Here is a 20,755-nt window from a genome sequence, read left to right as displayed (position 1 = left end):
CACTGTGCTGCTCCCCTCCCATCTATCATGGGCTAAGCTGCACCTGCTCTCATGTTGCTGCCGACTTCCAGGCACCTCCTGGAACACTGGGATTAGCAAACTACAGCATGGCAAGGCTGATTCACACTGCCACAAGCACAGCCTGAGGAACTCACTGGCCTGCTGCAGAAAGTCATGAGAAAAAAAGAACTTCAAAACTTTTTGTCTCTACTTTGGATTTAAGTTTACCTGTCTCAGAGGTTGCTTGCTATAGCTAAAACATAAAACTACTGAACAAATATACAGTAAATACTGACTGAACTTAGAAACACAGTTCCATTTTTTGCACATCTCACTTAGGACCACATTAAATGAAGAATGCTTGATATCTAACCCCTGATTTGGAGAGCTCACTCACATGGTGGGGCCATGCAACTAAGCTGACAACCTCCAATTTCACAGAGTAGATGGAAGTCCAAGACTGAAAGAACATGAACACAGAATTACTTTTAAAGAAAGAAACAGGCAATTTTTAAAATGCAATCTTGAACACTGTTATTAAAAAAAAGAGAGCAACATTTTGGAGTAACGAGCAGAGATTACTCATTCCCTTGTTTTACACAAGTTGACTTTTGGCTTTCTGCAGAACACCATTTAACAGAGCACATTACCAAGCTGCTAGCCACTTTTCACAGTGATGCTAAAGCAGGTAAGAGACAATAAGTGGAACTGTTGATGGTTTATATTACTCTATTATGTTAATGTTCACTAAAGTATGCCATAAGCTCTCTCATTACATGTGTATAAACGAATTCTCTGTGGTGTTATTCCTGTGCTAAATGCTATAACTACATAAATCTTGAATTAATGGAGACTTTATAGTTCCTGAAAATGAAGGGTAATTGCTATCTGTTAATGCTGTTGTTGCTATTAAAGGAAGTATATATTTTCAGTAACAATGTTTATGGACCGTGAGTTTCACATCTCAGCTACTGCAGAGAAGAGACAGTGTAATGCAAGTATCAGGCTGACTCCCTTTCTCTCCCTCCTCCCCCTCAAAAAGCACAGCATCATTTCCACAGCTACAGCAAGCAACACTGCAATGGTCCTTACAGCTGCAGAGCCCAAACCAATGTCCTTCACTGAACATACAATAAAGAAAACAGGATTTGCATTTCCATCTCTGGGAACAGATGATTTGCTAAGTTTCTCGCTTGGTTAAATGGCTGGACAGCTCACTTTATTAGTTTGGGTATCTCAAACCGTTCTGTGAGAAGCACATGGTGACAGAATGATAGGTGTGAGAAAGTATCATCCCACTTACTTCCTCTGAGATTTCAGCAGTGATGCAGAAGTGAAAGGCTATACTTGGCCAGAGACAGCTCTCAGAAAGTAGATGGGATTGACAAGTCCCCAGCCTTGAGCTCCTCTTCTCCGATTATTAAAAACAGCAGTGCAATGTTTGGAAACACTCACAATCTGCTGTGAAACTGTACCTTACTCTAAAGTAATGGCTTCTCTTTCTGATACACTGTACATGTGACTGACTATGCTCAATTGCTTTTCTCCCCTGGAGCCCTGCACAAGTAAAAAAACCAAACCATCAGGAGTGTGTTTATATTTTACAATGCAGTAAGGGTAAAACCTTAACTTTACTCTAACATCTATGTTTGAAAACATTAAGAGCTCAATAGCCCATACACCTATGAACTTAATAAATAGTGCATAATTACTAGCATGGTACAGAGAGAGAAGTAGGAGGTGGAAAATTTCAGTTTTGCTTCTAGCTCAGTTGCTGACTCAGTTTGTACTTGTACAAGAACTTTTTTTGTCTGCTTTCCTCGTGAGTTTTATGCAGGCAGTACTGACCTGCTGTTTATGACTAACAAAAAATGTTATGCAAATCAAAAGTACATTAGTAATTCCTGCCCTGCCCTTCCTTAGTGCCAGCATGTGTAGGTGTACCTCGAAAAAGCTGGTTCTTGCTGACCAGGCAGCAGAGCAGCATTGCTCTGTAGCAGTGGGGAAAGAAGCTGACCCATCACGTAATTTGGAAGGCTGGTGTTGGGCTAGGCACTGTGCTAAATACTCCATCTGGCTGCAACAGCCTGGCAGCATTAGCAGGAGATATATTTTGCCATCACAGGGAGGAGGAAAATGAGTGTAGTCCCTCAGGACAGTCACACCAAAATTTTTATATCTCTTTGTTTCATCAGTCAGGTTAAGTTTTAGACAAACACTGAATGAGTTTCCAGGGGAGTGTAATATGTCAGGTATCAGAGCGAGTCAGGCTGCCCCTGTGTTCCCCAAACGAAAGGAAATATTGCTCTTACATTATCCCCATGAAAGGTCTGAAGCATCCACACTTCAACCCTGGTGAGTTTACATACATGTGTCCTCATCTTTGCTGACAAAAAAGCAACCCCACTTAATTCCAAAGACCTATTTAATAGGACTGTGTCATGTTTCACGTCTTTGCAGATCAGGCAAGAGATAGAAATATGATGATCTTGTGCTGCTCTCCATATGAAGAAATATTATTAATGCAGAGTCACCTTAAGGAGAAGGTAGCTGGGAAATAGGTGAGCCTAGAAGGTCAAATTACAGTTACAGAAATGTAAAGAAATGTCATATTAATGGTAAGGAACACTATAATAGCCTTTCATTTGCTGTAAAGGACAGCACGTTACCAGCCAAACACAATGCAGCTTCCTCTGAAGGTAACCTCAGATCCCACATTCTGAAAGCTAATCAATGTTGTTCAGATTTCAATTTCTTCTCTACAAGGTGAAGTCAAACCTAATCTAACAAACGTCAGTCTCAGATGTAATGCCGCTAGCTGGGTCTACCAGTGTAATTTAGATAATCATTAATAGCATAGCTGTATAATAAAACTACATGTCACTTACAACTTCATCTGAGCTTTGACTGGCAGATCTTTAAACAGTTTTCTAAGTGATTGCTTTTACTTCCTTTGATTGGGCAGTCTGAGAAACGTTTTAACCCTACGGTATCTAAGCTTTTAGGGAACAGTATTTCATCCTCACCACCCCTGCTGTCAGCTCTGCTGCTGTGTAACCTTGTAGGAAACAGAACTTGGGAAGAGGGGTGGTCTCACTGAGGGGACTTTATACATATATACTCATATAAATTTGAAATAATAAAAAATAAAATATGTACAGTTTCCTTCATTCAACACACTATTTAAATGTTTCTCTTCAATAAGCCACCATCTCAAAACACAGCTTTTGCCATACTCCAAGAATATTTGGTATCTGATGGGATTTTTAAAAGAAGTTGAAGAAACCCTAATGTTTCTAAAGCTTTAACAATACTAACAAAAAGCAAAAGATTTAACCAGGAGAAGCTTTCAGAGCAGTCTCTTGAACTCATGGTAATCTCTGATGCAGCTGGGTGTGCTGCTGAGGACACACAGGGCTATCTGAAGTCAGCCTTTACTTGTGTAATGCTGATCCAGGAGAATACTCTGCCACAACTTCCCATCAGTGAATGCAAGAGACTGGACAGCCAAAATATAATAAAGGCTTGATGAAGATCTGATCTGAGATTGCCAGGTTTGATCTGCCAGAAGCTGGCAAGGAATACTCAAGTATTTATATATTTGATGTACAAAAGCATGTGCCACTGGTGCTACACAGTGAGACTTGTCTGTTTTCCTTGAAGAGGTGAACAAGAAACCCTCCCACACAAACACCCAACTTCAACCTTTCAATGACCAACCTCTGTACTCAAAAGAAGGTCAGAAAAATCATTGCTCTGTGATAAATATGCATGCAACATGACAAAACACTCCTTGACAGTTACCACACTGCCTTGCAGGGCATTTCCCATCTTCTAAACTGATTATAAAATTGACATCTTCAAAGGTTACTGTATATAAAATATGGGCTCCTGACAAGTTATCAGAGGAAACCTCCTCGGAAGCAGCACTAACGCTGTAACGCGGGTCTCACCAAATGCTCCCATAATAATCAATAATGACTATTATGTTAACGGGACTTTCCTTCCTGTAAATAGAAGCTAGTGAAGATCACAGAGTAGCTGATCTGATGCTTTTTGATCCAATTGTAGATATTTTTAAATTTGACATGAAGACTGGAGGAAAATGTTATTTTCAAATTCATTCTTATTTTGACTATCAGGGACTTTCCAAGCACATGAAATAAGAAAATTCAGTCTTACCTTATCGTCAATATCGCTCTCGCTGTCACACTGTGGATTAGAGAGAGAAAAAAAGATTTTGAGAAACGCCTTTATGTATAGGGATCTTTTGCATCATCCTCTTAAATCTTTAGGATAGCTGTTTATGATGTTCACAGTTCAATGAGACACACTTCTGATGTTTGCAGTAATGCCTTTTACACTGCTAGCATAAACCAGACAAAGCCAGATCCTCTCTTACACAAATTTGTGGTGTGCTCTTACTTAGATGGGAGGAAGCAAACTTTAAAGAAAAAAGACAATCAGTGATGCATTATAATAACCACTGTAATATGAGTACCACAACAAAAAGCATGCCTTTTTATCATCCCAAATTGTAGAATATATAGTAACAGTTTTGCATTGCTTCACCTTGATAAGCACTTTGTCATCTAACAAGGAAACTGTGAAACTGGCAATCAATTTCTAATTTAATGAGTGGTACCAAGAATAGTAATTAAAATACATCATAAATTCTGGTATATTTTTTAGTTTGAATGAGATCACGATCCCAGGAGGAAGTGTTTACTTAAAGAGTTTTGGAGTGCAATCTCTTTCAGGGTCTGAAAATGAAATGCTCTATTTTCACTGCAGAAATTATGGGAAGATAACTTGAGACTGAACATTTCAGGACATGCACATCTTGCTGGCTGGAACTCAGTAAGATTTACAGTTGGGAGCAGCAGTAAATTCTTGGTGTCTGTTATGCTGACAGAAGTGGTCAGTGTGTTCTGTAGGCTTGGTGCCCAATGGCAATTTCCTCCTTCAGCCAACTGCTGATGGGGATGGCCCTGTGGATTCCTGTAACTAACAGCACCCTATAGAGTTCACTGGGTCAACAACAGGAGACTCTGCAAGCCAGCAGTGGCAAGCTCCAAATGTGGAAATGGTCCATGAGAATGCACATGCTTTGGTGTCATGAATGTAAAATAAGAAATAGATCTGTTTGGTCATTTTGTCCAGATTTCCTCCTGGAGAGGGGAAGGAGGATCTTTCCTGTCACATTTTTTTATCCTCAAGTCATGCAGCAGCAATTTCAGCTGTTATGTTCTTAGTTTTCTGCTGATTTACGAGGGAATATTTAATCTCTTCTTCTTCTATTTGGCGCATGGAATGATTGACCCTTAATACTCAAGGAACCTTTTACACACAAACAGCCCCAATATACTGGAGGAATCTCCCACAGTGATTCTGCAGTGAAGAGTGCTCAGCTTCCCAACTGGCACCTTATTCTCATTTAACTGCAGTGAAAATGCTTGGTTTACAGAATCTGTTTTTCTATACTCTTGACTAAGCAGAACACTTTTTCTTTCAAAAGGAAACCATTTTACACTGGCCCACATGATCCACAGCATGTTTTCCACAGAGAAACCCAACTGTTAAATAGGATGTGCACAGATCTAATTGTATGTGTAACCATTCTGGAAAAGAAAGAACCTGAAGAAAAATGGAAGAAGTAATAGGACACTGCCATGCTGGGGCCAGGACCTATGGGGGCAAATCCTATGGGAAAAACCAGTGTTAAGACCAGCAAACTGCACAAAGTCCCAGCCAATTGCTTTATAGTAGGCAAGAACATCAGATGTCTTTAGTAAATACCTTGCCATAAGCCATTTGTGCCTTTTTTGTGACTTTTATTCTGTCACTGACCTTTTTGAAAATTATTATACGAAACACAGGTTCTGTTTTTTTCACAAACCAAAAGTAAAATCAGTCCTGATAAATCGTCATGAGCAGCCATCTGCTGTTTCCCCAAACCCGTGTCACGCAACCGCAAACAATTAGAAGTGTGTGCTCTGGGCTTGGAATGGGAATAATTGTCCATCACACCGACACACACTGAAACAGGTTAGCTGGGCAAAGGCTGCCCCAGTACCTGCTGCACTTGTGCTTGCTCAAGACAGCGATAATTCACACTGACAGAACAACACATTCATCAAAACTCAGGCGGGGGGTGGGGGAAGATGCAGTCACAGCAGTCCACTTCTTATTATTTACATGCTCCTGTGAAACACTGGCTGAGTGGAGGAAAGCCTTTCACCTCCACCCATGGGGAGCTCAAATCAAGCCCTAATGCTACAGGGACTGTGCATTCCCCCAAATTATTGGAATAATGGAGTGGGTCACAAAGACCTTGTTATCTTACCCTTTAAAGCCTGTCTACGTGAAAGTATCCTAAGCTACCATTTTAATCTTGGTGCTCATTCAACGTGAACACTTGTATTTTAGAGGCAGAATATTTTGATGATGTGATTCATTGTTCAGACTAAAGCACGTTACAGTAGAATGACACCTATTGCAAGAATGGCATAAAAATAAGTTAGCACACTCAGCCATGGCTTTCTTTAAATTGTATGCTTAGGCAATATCACCACAAATTTTAATTCTAATAGGGGCTTAAAAATTATACACTGCAATAATAAAACGACCAAATAAATTAAACTTCGAAATCCATTGACTAGAAAGCATTCAAAATTATCCCTAAATCTCAGATGCTTTTGCCTATGAGTCCTGGTTTAATAAAACCTCAGTATTGTAAACATTACCAAATTTAGCTTAAAAGTATTTGAGATGTAAACCATTTTTCTGAACTTTAGTAACCATTATTATTCAAATACAAGGTAGCATTTTAGTCTTCTCTGGTTTTGTAACAAAAACTTGTCTTCCTATTTCTTACTGCATTATGATGTTCAAAAAAGGAAAGAGTGGAGGGTTTTTCTTGTGGAAAACAGATTTGATCTCCAAAATTTGTATACCTATAATGAGTATAAAACCCTCTTACAGATGGTTTACATTACTAAAAGGTGCAGAATTGCTTTATTTAGATGCCTAATTTTGCTTTGTACCAATATGCAACTTTGTCTCATGTAGATAAGTGAAAGTTGCAAAAAAGCCAGTGAACCATCAAATCCACATGCTAGATTTTATAAACAGACATATGAATGAAGCAAACATCTGCTCTCTGAGGATACATTTTTCCCAATTCAGGATCTGTAAAGACTTCATAATTAATTGCTTTTAAAATGGAAAAGACAGCAAAGAATTTTGTTTCGTTTTAGCTAACATCTCCCTTACTTTAATCAGGATTGCATCAGTCTTGAAAGTACAGAAGGCAGCAGGGCTGTGGATGCAGATCCACATGTGAATGTGGCCCTGTGTGGACACAGCCTTCCATGAAGCTGCGACTGCAGGATGAGTGGTCTAAAAACTGCACTTGTGGCAGTGAGTTGCCTAATTTCTTGTTTGCCTTGTGAAAGTGAGTCCTCTGCCCCCTCTGCACCCATAGAGGATCACTCATGCACAAGAACTGTCCCTTGCATTGGTTCCCACCGGCTTTTAAGCCACCAAAATACTTTATCAATGTGAGAACATTCCAAACTGGTCTACAGGATGAGAGATTGTGAGGAAGAATTAACACATTGGTATTTATTAAATTTGAACTTGTGCTTAACATACAAGAAAAGAAAAACTTGAGACTCATAGCTACCAACCTATGCTAACCTCCCACCAACTCCTGAAGAAAATACAACCAGTTTGGTGGAAAAGGCCCCAAGCTTCAGAATTCCCACAGATTTCCTCTGTGTTATGTAAAAGGAACAGGCTCCCACACTCGCATCAAGAAACAGGAACCCAGAGGCTGCTGAACGAGCAAGAGCACAGAAAAAACAACGACAGCAAAACCAAACAGGCCCAGACAGAGCTGCAAAAAGCAGAACCACTGCTGACCCCTCTCCCTTCCCTTGGCCAGGGGTGTGCTGTTGAAATCCCCCAGTTTCGAAGGGCTGGTTCAGTTTTTGTGGGAACAGCCTTCGGCCTCCTCAGGCCTGCTCTGCTCTGGCCTTTTCCTCCTCAGCCTCACCCACACAGCCCCAGCTCAGCACAGACTCTGAGGCAGGGACACGGCATCCCTGGGATGGTGAAACCAATAATGGGGTCACAGCAGGAACTCTGGTTTGGCACAGAGCATTTTCCGTGTCTTCAACGCCAACTTATCCCCTGTGAGGAGGAGGAGGCCACGCTGCGCCCTGCGAAGGCTGAGGCCACCACCCGGCCAGGCTCACCTCCCACGCTGCTGTTGTTGAGGGACAAAAGCCCTTGTCAAAACAAAAAAAAAGTTAAAGAAAATGTGGAGAATGGCAACTGTTGAAAGCAATGGGGGCTCATTGAAAGACAAAAGCTTCAATTACCTGGATTTTTCTAAAGGCCTGTTAACGCTCCTGGTCTATAAGCAGGACTGTAAACAGCCATTGTACCGGGTTCATAAAGGCTCCTAAAGGGATTATTCACTGGGCTGTACCAATTGCCTCTCAATTCCACCAAGAATGTTTGCAAAGTAGACCCCTAATTGTGCAGCTTTTTGGAAACAATTTCTAGAAGTGACAGATTCCAGTTGGAAGGGAGCCTCCCATGAGGTGAGATGCAGCAGGAACAACACGAAACTCAGGCAGGAATCACAGACAGAGCATCCATGAGTGTAGACTGGGCCTTGTAGCTTCTCATTTTTTTGATGCTTGGGCTGAAATCTCGCTTTTCAAGACCCCTCTCCATCATGGCTTTCCCACCAGGCAAGGAGCTGTGATGCATTCCATCACCTGCTCCTACAAACCACCTCCAGAGGGGACGAAGATGAACTTATGGCTACTGTGAAACAGGCAACAGAATACTTGGTAAAGGACCTTCTCTTACCATTAGACTGGCATTGAGCTCCTTATATTAAAACTGTACCATGATTCTTGTTGTTTTCTGGTGAGTTTGGGAATCAGGTGAATGTCCTTTGACTCTTTTCTTACCCCCAATGCTTTAGCTACTACATCTTTCAGCTTTTCTTCACATAATGAACACACTACACTGATTAACTGACGTTGCACAGTCATGTAAACTGTCTCACACCAGGAATAAGAGCTTCAGGAAATGAAAACAAAACCAACCCATTCTCCTAAGACTGCAACAAGACTGGCAATACCTGGATGTTATGTCACGATGGGTGCAGAGAAATATGATTATTTCAAATGGAGCCACTTCCTCCAAGCTTTTGAGAAGTCACCTCAGCTTATCCACACAAACATGGTTATCTCCTACTTCACCCAAACCCAGCGGTTTATGATTTAGGGTGTGCCTACACAGCCACAAGGCTGTGGGTCTGTTGTGCCAGACAAGGTAGAGCATGGGAGTTACAGGTTCCTGCCCAGACAGCTCAGAGAAAGACTTGTTTTTTTCCTCTCCACATAAACACTCATACCTATAGATATTATTTATATTATGATTAAGTAGATGGTGATAGACATCTAAGCTAGCCATCTGAGGAAACAGATCCCAGCCCAGAGGGACATGTAATCTAACCAGTCTACCTACAACTAGAACTGTCTGGGGAAGGGCAAGGCTGAGACAAGAAGAGGCAAAAATATTAAATATACTGCCTATAACATCACAATGAAAGCTGGCAGGGTAGAATACGTATGTAGAAAGTTGCAAAGAATATATGAACAGTGTAGACACCTATGCAGCCTGCACACCCACTCCACAGCCATGTTACCAGTATCTTATTATTTCCAACCATATTTAGTTACTGAATTTTCTTTTAATAGCAAGGCTTGGGGAAGCACTAAGCTTAAATCCTGGGTTGTTAATGTCTCTTTAAAAGGAAGGAGTAAAATCAAGCCTATTTTTAATAGCCCTCCCTTGTCCATGCCCTCTGAGATAACTTCCCAGGAGCATGGCAGTGAGTATGGATGCATGCTTGTGTGTGCAGGGGAGGGTGTTGTTTCCTACTAAGTCTGGCATCAGATTCATGTCTGCAGGGGCTTGCTTAAGATGATAGGAAGAGAGAGTTTTATCATGAGCCAGACTGACAGAAAAGCTTGCTAATGGGACTTGAGGCATACACAGGAAAGAAAGTGCCAAAACATTAAGCTACCGCCAAGTGTCAGAGGGCCACTGATTTATTGCAGCAATTTTGCCACTGTGTCCTTTATAAGGTCCCACAAGTCCTTCCTCCTGGCAAGAAGCTGTGAGCTGCTGCAGCTCGGGGAGAAGTTTAGATCCAGAGCACAGAAAGTGTCCAAGCGAAAGGCGGGGGCCGGGGGGAGGACGGAAATCGAATGTTGACTTGAACTTGCCCCAGGCAGCAGAGTCCTCTTAGCTCCACTGCCTCCCTGACAGCTTGATGAAATGAGTCAGGGCCTCCCCATGGCTAGACCAGCTCAGGCTTCCAAGTGCCGGGGTAGAGCTGTAAGAAACAGATTGAGCCTCAGGGCAGCAATTTTTTTTTTCCCTTTCTCTCCTCAGCATTTGGCTGGGGGAAGGGGAAGGTTATGAGCACTACAGATGTATAGGCTCAGCCTTTGTCTGCAGAGGGGGAGGGCGAGGGGGAGAGAGAAGAACAGCAAGAGAGTATTAGCTATGGCAGCCGAGAATAGCCCAGAGCACTATAACTAATTTTGAGGGGCAGTGATGCATTGTACGGGCTATGTGCTGTTTGGTCTGAGGGGGCCCCTGTTGTGAAGCAGCAATCAAGAGGACATTTTGTTAAGTGACCAACAGCTGTCATCTGCAAGCCCAGAGTGGGGAAGGAGGGAGCAAGTGGAAGGGAAAAGGGGAAAAAAAAAGGAAAAAAAAAAAAAAAAAAAAAAAAAAAAGCATTTGTCCCTTGGAGGCAGAGCACATTAATCCACCAATCTGCCACAGCTTTAACTCTAAACGTGCTCGGTGCCTCCAAAGACTCGAGCTCCACTCCATCAGCCACCCGGAGAGATGGGCACCTCTCGCCCTGCTCCAGCCTGCCGGATGCAGGGAGCTTCTCTACCTCTGTGGGTTGAGAAACTGACGCTAAAAATACTGTTTAAGTCTCTTTTCATTCCATAAAATTGAGTTGATCTGCTGCAGCTTAGGGTCAATCCCTCAAGGACTGTTTTTCCCCCCTTCCCTTTTCCACAGCACTCATAAATTAATCAGGAAGACCCTGACTAAGTCATTTCATGCTGTACAACATAAAAGAAAGTCCCCTGATGATCCATGCAAGGATCTATTAAAAGCGGGAGGAGGGAGGGAGGAAGGGTTAGGGAAGAGGGAGGAAAGGGAGGGGGGGAAGGAAAAAATCTCAACCTTTTTGATTTTTAGGATAAAAGCTGGAGGACTTTGTTACGAATTCTAGCCAACATCAAAACACCTTAAATAATTCAAAGAACATGTTAAAGGGAAGAAACTGAATGTTGCTCTGATGTTCAGTTGATGCAACGCAGAATATTACCCAAAACAGCACAGCCTGTTAAGGGAGACAGCAGCCTTGAGCATTTCAGTTCTTTAGAAAAATGTCAGAACCTGTAAAAATCATAATTTCCAGCAACTTTTTTTTTTTTTTTTTGCATGATATAAACTCAGCGAGACTGAAATGTAGGTTTCTGACAAGCTGTTAACAAGACAACTTTAGAAATCTGTCTGGAGCTCTCAGGGAGATGGGCTGCCATTTCACTGCTTCGAAGAAGTTCATGACATGACAAGCAAAAATCAGGGAACAGAGACCTAAAAACCACGGTGTAATTTTCATTTGCTTCTGTCGTGAAAGAATTCAAGCAGAAATATTAGAAGACTGCACAACTAAAAAAGCCAGGAACTGGAAAATCATTGCTGTGGTTTGACAAGCACATCTTTTATGCTGAAAATGGTTTCTTTATTATTATACCTATACACAGGAAAGCACTTTGGAGGAAAAGGGATAATCACAAGTTATTCCTTAAGATCTACAAAATAAGATCTACAGCTGCCTACTTTCCAGCCAAGTCTAAAAATGACCTAGTTCAAGGGAGAGAATGACCAACCTATCTGGAAAAAGCTGTTAAGAGCCACCAGATTTCTCTTAATTTCCCACATTCCTGCCCTTCCCCCCCATAGGAAAGGTAGAAAGATCTTTCCATAGTGCAGTCTTTTACTGGAGCCTACACAGGTGAATGTTGCTACCTAAATGCTTAATAAAAACATATCCATTAAAAATAGAAAAGTCAGCACCCAATGCCATTTACACACCAGAGTTTGGTACCACACTCAGGAGAGGCCTTCTGACTGGTTTACCATATTATACCTCCTACTTCAGGCTGTAATATACCAATAGAATGCTTTGCCATAATTTTTGGATGAATTAATGATGCTCTTTCCAGAATCAATCTATTCTATGGTCAGAATCTACTCAATGGTCAGAAAAAAGTAGATCTATCTATCTATCTATCTATCTATCTATCTATCCCCATACAATACACCTCTTTCAATATACAGTCTCTCTCACTTTCTCTTTCCCTATTTGGATTCATTCTAAGTATTTAATGGTAGGCTGATGTAGCTGCCTGGAAGTCAATTTGCTGACTGTGATTGACTCATTATATCTATGGTTGCAGAATCTCAGCACCCTTGGGAAAGCTTGGGAAACCCAACATACAATTTTATGCTTAATTTCAGCCCATATTTGCCAAGAAAGAGAGTGATTGGACAATGCAGGAGGCAATTTTCACTTGTACTGTCTATGATTACACCAAAGGGTAATATGAATTATGGACCACACTTAGCCCAGCATTTGCAGGGATCACACAAATAATGAACTGAAGCTTTTTCACCTCTTTCCTATCTCTCCTTGTTTTCACACGTCTCCGGTGCTGCACACACAGCCACACTTGGGTAATTGAAAGAACAGTGCACACAAAGTTGAATGGTTGACACTGCATTTTGCCAATTTAAAAAATAGAGGAAACTCTGACAAGAAAAGGGATGCAGTCTGCTTCTCTTCTGAAGTGTTCACAAGCTCTTTTCACTCTTCCCTCGCTTGGGCATTGTGTCACCTGTCACTCACTTTCTTTTCATTAGACAGACACTCTTGGAGACATTACAGAAGCTGTATATGAGTTTTCACTAAGGAACCAGAGAAACACCCATTGCTTTCTAATTCTCTTGTTTTAGGCTACAACTCACACCATGTGCTTGCAAGAGACATCTTGCCTTGCTGCCTCCCCTTCACCACGAGCCTCCTGGCTCAGAGTTACCTGCACCCCCTGCCCCAGCTGCTTTGGTCCCTCACACTCTCCTGGAAGGAGCAGAAACCAAGATGGGATTTGCAGTCACTCACTGCACAGAGCAAGTCTAATTTTGGTTAATGCAAGGATGCCTAGATGATATGTCCAACAGAAGAAAAATGGCTTAAAGCCATTATTTATAACAATGAGAGGCTGCTGCTGTTTGGAGAGGGGATATAAGCTTTCTCTAAAATTAAGGAGTTCAGGACTTAATATGGATATAGTCAAAAGCCACTTTAACCATAATGATCTGTCTAGCAATTCCCCATTTACTATAAACATCAGTTTTCTTCTATTTGGATTGTAAATCTAGTCCATTATTATGTCATGTTCACGTCACTGTGGAGTCACCAAAAACTACTGGACCAGTAAGAAACAACAGAATTGGTTAAAGTGTCCTCCTCTAATGGAAAGCACTTAGTTATTCTCAGCCATGTGACTCCACAGTATGTGACTCTGGGAGCTCCATTTACATACTTATTTAGTAGAGAACATGCATGGCTGTCTTCCCTCCATGCAGAACCATTATGAGCTGCAGGAAGCTGTTAGAGAGGATTTCAGCACACAACTCAGGAGGAAAAGCATTTCCAAACACCTCCCTATCCTGCTTAATGGGAGCCACCCTCTGGAATCAGGGTGATGCATTTCTGGCTATGAAACTTGCTGTGGTTTCATACAGCTCATTTATGAGAATGTTTATTTTATTTCTTTATGTATATATTTAATAATTTAATTTCCTTATGTATCTATTTAATTTCTTTATGTATATATTTACATACATACATACATACACACTTTTTCTCATGCTGCCAACTTCCCTTCCTCCTTACTTTTCCCTTTAAGTCCAAGTGGTGCAGCAACAAAAGAACACACCAGGTTATGCATGAAGACACCCATCTGAGAACCCTAAAGTTCCCCCCAAGGTATATTACAGCTTTTTGCATTCAAATTCAAGGTGAAGGCCCAAAAATGTCTAACATGAACATTCAGAAGTGGAGACTAATTTTAGAATCAGAGCTGACATGATTCAGGTATGAAGGCAAATCTCTGCTGTGCCTTGTAACCTTAGGCTGGACCTGGCAGGAGGAGTGGCTGAAGCCAGGCTGAATTCAGGTGGGTGAAGTGGGCTGACCAGCTACACACCTGGAAACACACCATTAATGTGGTAAATAGAATATTTTAGAGCATCATTTAATTAGGGATTCTGGATGTGGAAAACTACTGTGTTCTCAAAATACATTAATTCAGTGAAGAGAGCTCCAGCTCATTTTTCACTTAATGAATATATGAAGGTTATGTGAATCAGCTGCTTTGTTTTGTCAAATGCCTTTAGTCACTACAAGTTCCTGTTGCTGTCAGGGACAAGATTAACTATACTTATATATAATTAATGTAATAATTAATGTTATTTAATTCCACTGCTATTTAACTCATAGCAAGGTCTATGTTGTTGTGGGTAAAAATATTAAGCTTACTATAGCTACCATTAATGTTTGCATTATTAAACATTAAAATTCAAATCTGGTAAAATATTTAGCACAAGAATTGAGACATTTACAGAAGGCCTATTCCTCCAAGGAAACCCAGAGCATGTGCCTACAGATGCTGCTTTTAAAATAAACCTTAAGGGATGGCTGCCCCACTCACTAGAGGCGAACTACCCTGAAAAAAAGAAATTCACCAAGAGAGAAATAAAATAGATTTTAAATATGAGAACTGAAAACCACCTCTGCACACCCCACACCCCCAATATCCAGCAGTTGTCATTAGCATTAATACAATGTAAATTAGGTCTGCTTTTTTCCTTTCATTACATTTAGATCTTAAAATAATAAAGTAGGTAAATCTTGGAAGCGAAGGACAAGCATTGCCTAGGACATACATTTGGGTGTCTTCAATGTAATCTAAGGAATACAGCAGAGACTTGAAGTTAATTTCATAAGAAAATAACACAGTTGGTTACTCACTCTAACAGAATTATGCCCCATCAAGGCTAAATATAAAAGCTTCAAGACCTATGCCAATACCTGGAGAATACTCCTTTGGGCCACAAAATGACAAACCTTTAAACACTAAGTAAATTTGAAAACATATACATCCTACTTCAGGTAAAAATGTAAAGGCTTCCCCCTACCTTAGTATGTCTGCCCCTCTCTTTCAATGCCCTAGATACTCATTTGTTCTTGTCAGCTCCCAAAACGTCCATGATTGATGGAAATGTAATGATTCAGAAACAGAGCCTCCCACCTCACAGTTCTGCTTTCAGACTGCCAAGGTAGCTTGACCAGCACTGACCTCAAGGACCAAGACAAAGGCTGGCTGTACATGTTGAAAGATGGGAATGTGAGTATCCTTAGCTAAGCCATCCTGAAACTTTCTGAACAGGCATGAGCAAATTTATGCTTTCTGTTGTCATCAGAGCTGATGAGGACATGCTCAGCTGTGTATAGATGTCATTTATGAATAGAAGTTCCAACATGTCAAAGTGTTTCCCCCCATATGTCTAATCTAGACTTGGAAATCAGTTTGAAGAACTGGAAAATACCTTGACCAGGATCTTTTAACCCCTCTCAGTTTATGTGCACTGCCACTATGAAGCAGGCAAGTTTTCCTGCTCCAAGAGGAGCTGTGGCACAGTCAGCTGTTCTTTTTTCACTTGTGAATGTTGCTGTATCAGCTGTGATACACCAACCAACTCACGTGTGGTTTGCAGCCACGCTTGGCAATAAAATGCATAAATAGCAACTCACGATAATGCTATTATTAGTACATGTCCCTACTGCATATTGAATAACAACAGGGGTTTTCACAGACTGCAGAGTAATCAGGTGTGTTTAAATATGCTTTAAAGCCTTTTCATGGAGTGAGTAAGGGGAAGTTCTTTTCAGAGTTTATGCAAAGTACTTGCACAGCTAACTGAAGGCTCAAGAGCTTCTGGGCAGCTTTTAGAAGCATAGACTGAGATAGACTGTACTAATAATCAATGTAATCAATGTACAGCAAAAAATATCTTTTAAATTCACACCTAAAACTTCTTCATGAAGCAGAAGCAGTATTCAAAACAAACTACTGTGTTAGCTCAGCTGGCTAATGAATAATTGCCACACTTACAAAAACAAATCTTTGTTTTCAATTTTCAGTAAGCAGAGCTTTAGAAGAACAAACTGCTCTTGAAAGCATGGTAGTTTTTTTCCCTAAAAAAGGAAAGAAAGAAATCCTTCCTAGCAACTGCAATTATGATACTTTCATGTCAAATGAATTATATTACTGAAAATAAATCTTTCTAAGATGCACAAGAGGGTTATCTGGCTCCAGTCAGACTTATGCATTACTGGTTTTATATGTTGTACTCTACTTGATTAATATAGGTAATCAAATTATACTGCCTTCCACTGTGCTCTCAAATTCAAGGCTATAATGTTTTCAATGACAAAGTTCATAGAGTTGTATAAAAATGTACCTCATGCTGTACCAGTCCTTTATTGCAGCAGTAAAACACCATTTTCAATTTAGTAATAAGTGATATAAAACAGAGTGTCTTGATTGGCAGGGTCGTATTCATTATGCAGTGCCCTACGACACAGCACAGTTCCCAATGAAAATTTAAGGAACAGAATCTACCACAATCTCAGATGTTGATACTTAAGGGAAATTAATTATTCCTTTCTCATGATTTCTCCAAAGGAAGGACAAGCAATTGAACACAAACACGCACACACATATTATACACACACCCAGATGTGGATGGAAAGGAGAAAGGGGCAGAAGCAGACTCATCATAACATGCTACTACTCCATGCAGGCTCTCCTGGACTGGAGCCAACCCTATACTGTTGCTTCCCACCTGGAATAGGAAAGGAAAAGAGAAAATGACAGAAAAAGAATAGCAGCAAATATTGGAGAAATCTTCCTGGCTCTTCCCGGCCTGACCAGTGACCAGAAGAAGTGACTCTGAGTGTTTAACTTGAGGGGCCTTAATGAAGTTGTGTTATCAAGTGCTCTTCACTTTATGAACATCAGGATTCTCTAAAGAGCTGTAAATTAGCCTGTCAAAACCGGTAACATCTTAACTTTGCAGCTATCTTTGAATATGTAAACTGTAACCCTTCCCTTCCTTCTTTCCCTTCCATAAATCAGGAATAATTTGCCTTATCTGTGAACAAACCAACCAATCTGTGGATTCCACAGAGGCCAAGTATTCTGGTGAGCCCTGTCATCACTGCAAACACTATCTAGAGGAGCAAGAATTATAAAGCCATTTTCTGCTGAACTAAATGGCAGAGATATTGTCAGCTGGTATCTTTTCTAAGCGTGTACATTGAGCAAATGATATTATCAGGAAAGACAACTCTTGGAGTCAGGAATTAGTAATGTTATCTTAGTTTTGTTTCCTTGGCAACTTGACCTTTCATAATTTGCCCAAAGGCAAAATATGGGCAGCATATCCCTTTCAAATCATACCTCAATAATCTTCTGATTAAAAGCATCACCAGAATGTGGCCTTGCCATAAGATGGAGAATTAACAACTCTCTCCTAAATGATCCACTGATGTTGAATCTAATTTAAGTAGCCTTGCAAGAATATTTAACACTTAATGATAGGCTCTGTATTAGAGTAGGCTTAATCTAGGATGCAGCCACAGATGTCATAAGAAGGAATTAATCAGCATTGCTTCCACTAAAACAGAAATGCAAAATTGCTGAACAGAATGTATTAGAAACAGATTAAAGAACTGGGACTTAAAACATAAAAGAAACAGAGCTGATGCCACCCTCAGAGAGCTAATTTTAAATACAGGAAAACTTAATTCGCCTTTAACTGAAGAATTGGGGTGTTTGAAGTTACTAAAGAGAAGCTTGTGTTATCAAGAAGGAAAGAAAGGCAGATAGCCTTTTCCTTCATCAATTAAAAATTAAAGTCCAACCCAAATATTAATGCCTGCCTTAAATTCCCAGCAAAATGAAGTTATTGAAGTTATAGGGACTATTGCTGCATTCCACATGAAGCTCTGTATACAATGGAGTGCAGTGGAAGTTTCAGTGATTTGAAAAACTCCTGCCCAATTTAGGTAAGTTACCTTTCAGAAAAGCAAATCTTGGAAAAAGAGAAATAGATCCTATGGTTATTGAAATCTGTGCAGTTGGGGGAAAATAGGAAATACGGTGTTTGACAATTGACTCTGAATGCCCAGTACTTTGCCATCCAAAAGTTTGTGCAAAGATCTACATTACAATTAGCTGTTGTTGCATCATTCAATTTATGCTCTCCCCTGTTGTTTAAGGACCTCATGCTGCCCACAGGGTTTTTGCTGTGCAGTGTCTTGCATTGAAGAAGACAAGTTAAAGGCAGAAGGGAACACAGAGCACCACTTCAGAGCATTCATACAGCACAAGTTCAGACAGTAACTCTCCTCGATTCTTGATCTGAAAATATTGAGAGTGAATCCCCTAATCATATGAATCTTTAGAAGCATGCAATGGATTAAAAATTGCATTCTTAAGTTTTTTTAGTTACAGTTAATATTCCTGGTAATGATGAGGAAAACCTCAGTTTAGCACAATTTTCTCCTGAAAATATCAAGGAGTGTGCTGCATAATCCAACGGCCTGATTCAATAAGTCCAATTCCTGATGGAATGGCTATTAAATGGTTTTTGGGCTCAGTGGAGTGGCCCTTCCTTGAAAAATTATGAAACAATCTAGCTTTGGTCCCAGTTTTCATGGGTAGCCTAATAGAACATACAAATAATCTCAGTGCTTGTTCCCAAATGAATGAAGAACTTACATAAAGCTTTGATCTTGATGGAAGAATCCATCAAGACTTCCCATTTGTCTCCCTAATTACTTGCTTTGATGCTCGTGGTTGCAATCACTGCATAAGTTAATGTCCGGGGGTTGCCATGGCTACCATCAGTGAGGCAGAGTGAGCTCTGCACATCAGCCACCTTTGCTCCAAGCTTTGCCTCTCTCCCCTGGCTGCTGCTCCACCAGGGATGGTGGGAGGGCTCTCCTGAGCCAGGAGATAATAAAACAGTTCCTGCTCGTGTTACTGCCAATGGTACTGGTAACACCCAGTTCACCTTTCTCTCTGCTGCTCATGCACTGGAGGTCTGGAAAGCAGTGAAGACAAGAGTGCAAGCAAGGACTGGATTCACTTCCTAACTTGAGCCACAATTTGCCAAGTGGTTCTGAACATTAATTTTCCTGACTCTTGGAGGACAACACTGATACATCTTTCACCCCAAAGTCCTGTTTTGAGAGCACAGTGCTAAAAGAAAAGGAGCAATAATATTCAATTATTTTCATTTAAAATTTGCTTTAAGCGAGTTCCCTATATTTCTACAACTTTCTGGTTATCTAAAGACCTTTCAATAAACCTCTACCCTTCTTTTTAAATAAAGGATGCCAAACAAGTAATGATGCATAATATACTTCAACATTACTAGTAATTGCTCATTGAAAATAAGAAATGAGAAGCCACTTTCTTATTTGCTTATCTGATGACCTCTAAAGACAATGACACACGTGATAAATGCACAATGAGACGTATTTCCTCATTTATTTTACTGATCTGATTTAATGCAATATCCTGAAATGTAGTACTAACCCATTAAGTGTTAACAAAAGCAATATTTTGCTCTGAAGTGTATTTGTAACTTAAGTCCACACACAAATTTTTATACTTTGTGCAATTAGTTAATAGTTTTTAGTTCAGAAGTTTTCAGCACAATCTGTTCTCAGAAATTTCCATTCTGAAAAGGATGACAAAGAAATGAAATATATGAGTGGGAACCATCATCCTATCATATTTCAAATAACTAACCAAGGTTGACTGAAAAATTCCTACAGCAACAACACAGTGGTGCTTATTTTAGTCATTAGGAAGATAGATCACTTCAATACTCTGTTCCTGCCAAAGTCTTACGCATTCTTTTAAGAGTATGAACTCTAAATCATTTTTGTTCTGAATACAGTATTTTCCTCTGGGAGATACAGTACATGGTAAGTATGAAAAGTTAACATGTAATTAACACGGTAATGTCTAAGCAAATTGCATCATGCTAGAGTTAACAGAGTTGCAGATCAGAAATAATCCACTGAGCACAGGCAGCACGAATTACAAGTTCCTACAATGCTCAGTCACCTGAAAACCTTCAGGATTCTAAAGCACCCACCAAACACCCTGGCACCCCGGATGCTCTGCTGCTCTTCACCAACCTGTGGTGTCCAGCACAGATCCACAAGGATTGGCTCTGAAGTTTGGAAATCATTTGGACACAGCTTTTGCAATGAGCAAATGGTTGGTGGGATGGTGGGAAACGACAGGACTCACACGCTACAGAGTTCTAAATATTTACCCACAGTATGACAGCAGGACACTTTGATTTGATGCTCTCTTGCTAATTTTTCTCATGATTTTATTTTACCAAAGGAGTGACTATTAAAAATTAATCTACTGCGTTTTTATTTTTGGTAGATCCTGTAGTTCAGTCACGCCTGACA

The 20,755-nt window shown here is 40.4% G+C and overlaps 1 protein-coding gene across 25 annotated transcripts in view; it reads right to left on the bottom strand.

The window, feature by feature from the left end:
• FBRSL1 (fibrosin like 1) overlaps positions 1-20,755 on the bottom strand; it is a 494,766-nt gene that overhangs the window by 165,404 nt on the left and 308,607 nt on the right. For all 25 annotated transcript variants that reach the window (XM_056504116.1, XM_056504126.1, XM_056504139.1 and 22 more), the window contains one exon: positions 4,183-4,212. In XM_056504116.1, coding sequence (XP_056360091.1) covers positions 4,183-4,212 — 30 coding nt within the window. The remainder of the gene's footprint in view (positions 1-4,182; positions 4,213-20,755) is intronic.

This window comes from Oenanthe melanoleuca, chromosome 15 (genome assembly GCF_029582105.1).
Source record: "Oenanthe melanoleuca isolate GR-GAL-2019-014 chromosome 15, OMel1.0, whole genome shotgun sequence".
NCBI classification, from domain to species: Eukaryota; Metazoa; Chordata; class Aves; order Passeriformes; family Muscicapidae; genus Oenanthe; species Oenanthe melanoleuca.
The sequence above is the reverse complement of the archived record's forward strand: the minus strand, read 5'-3'. Positions and strand labels throughout refer to the sequence as shown.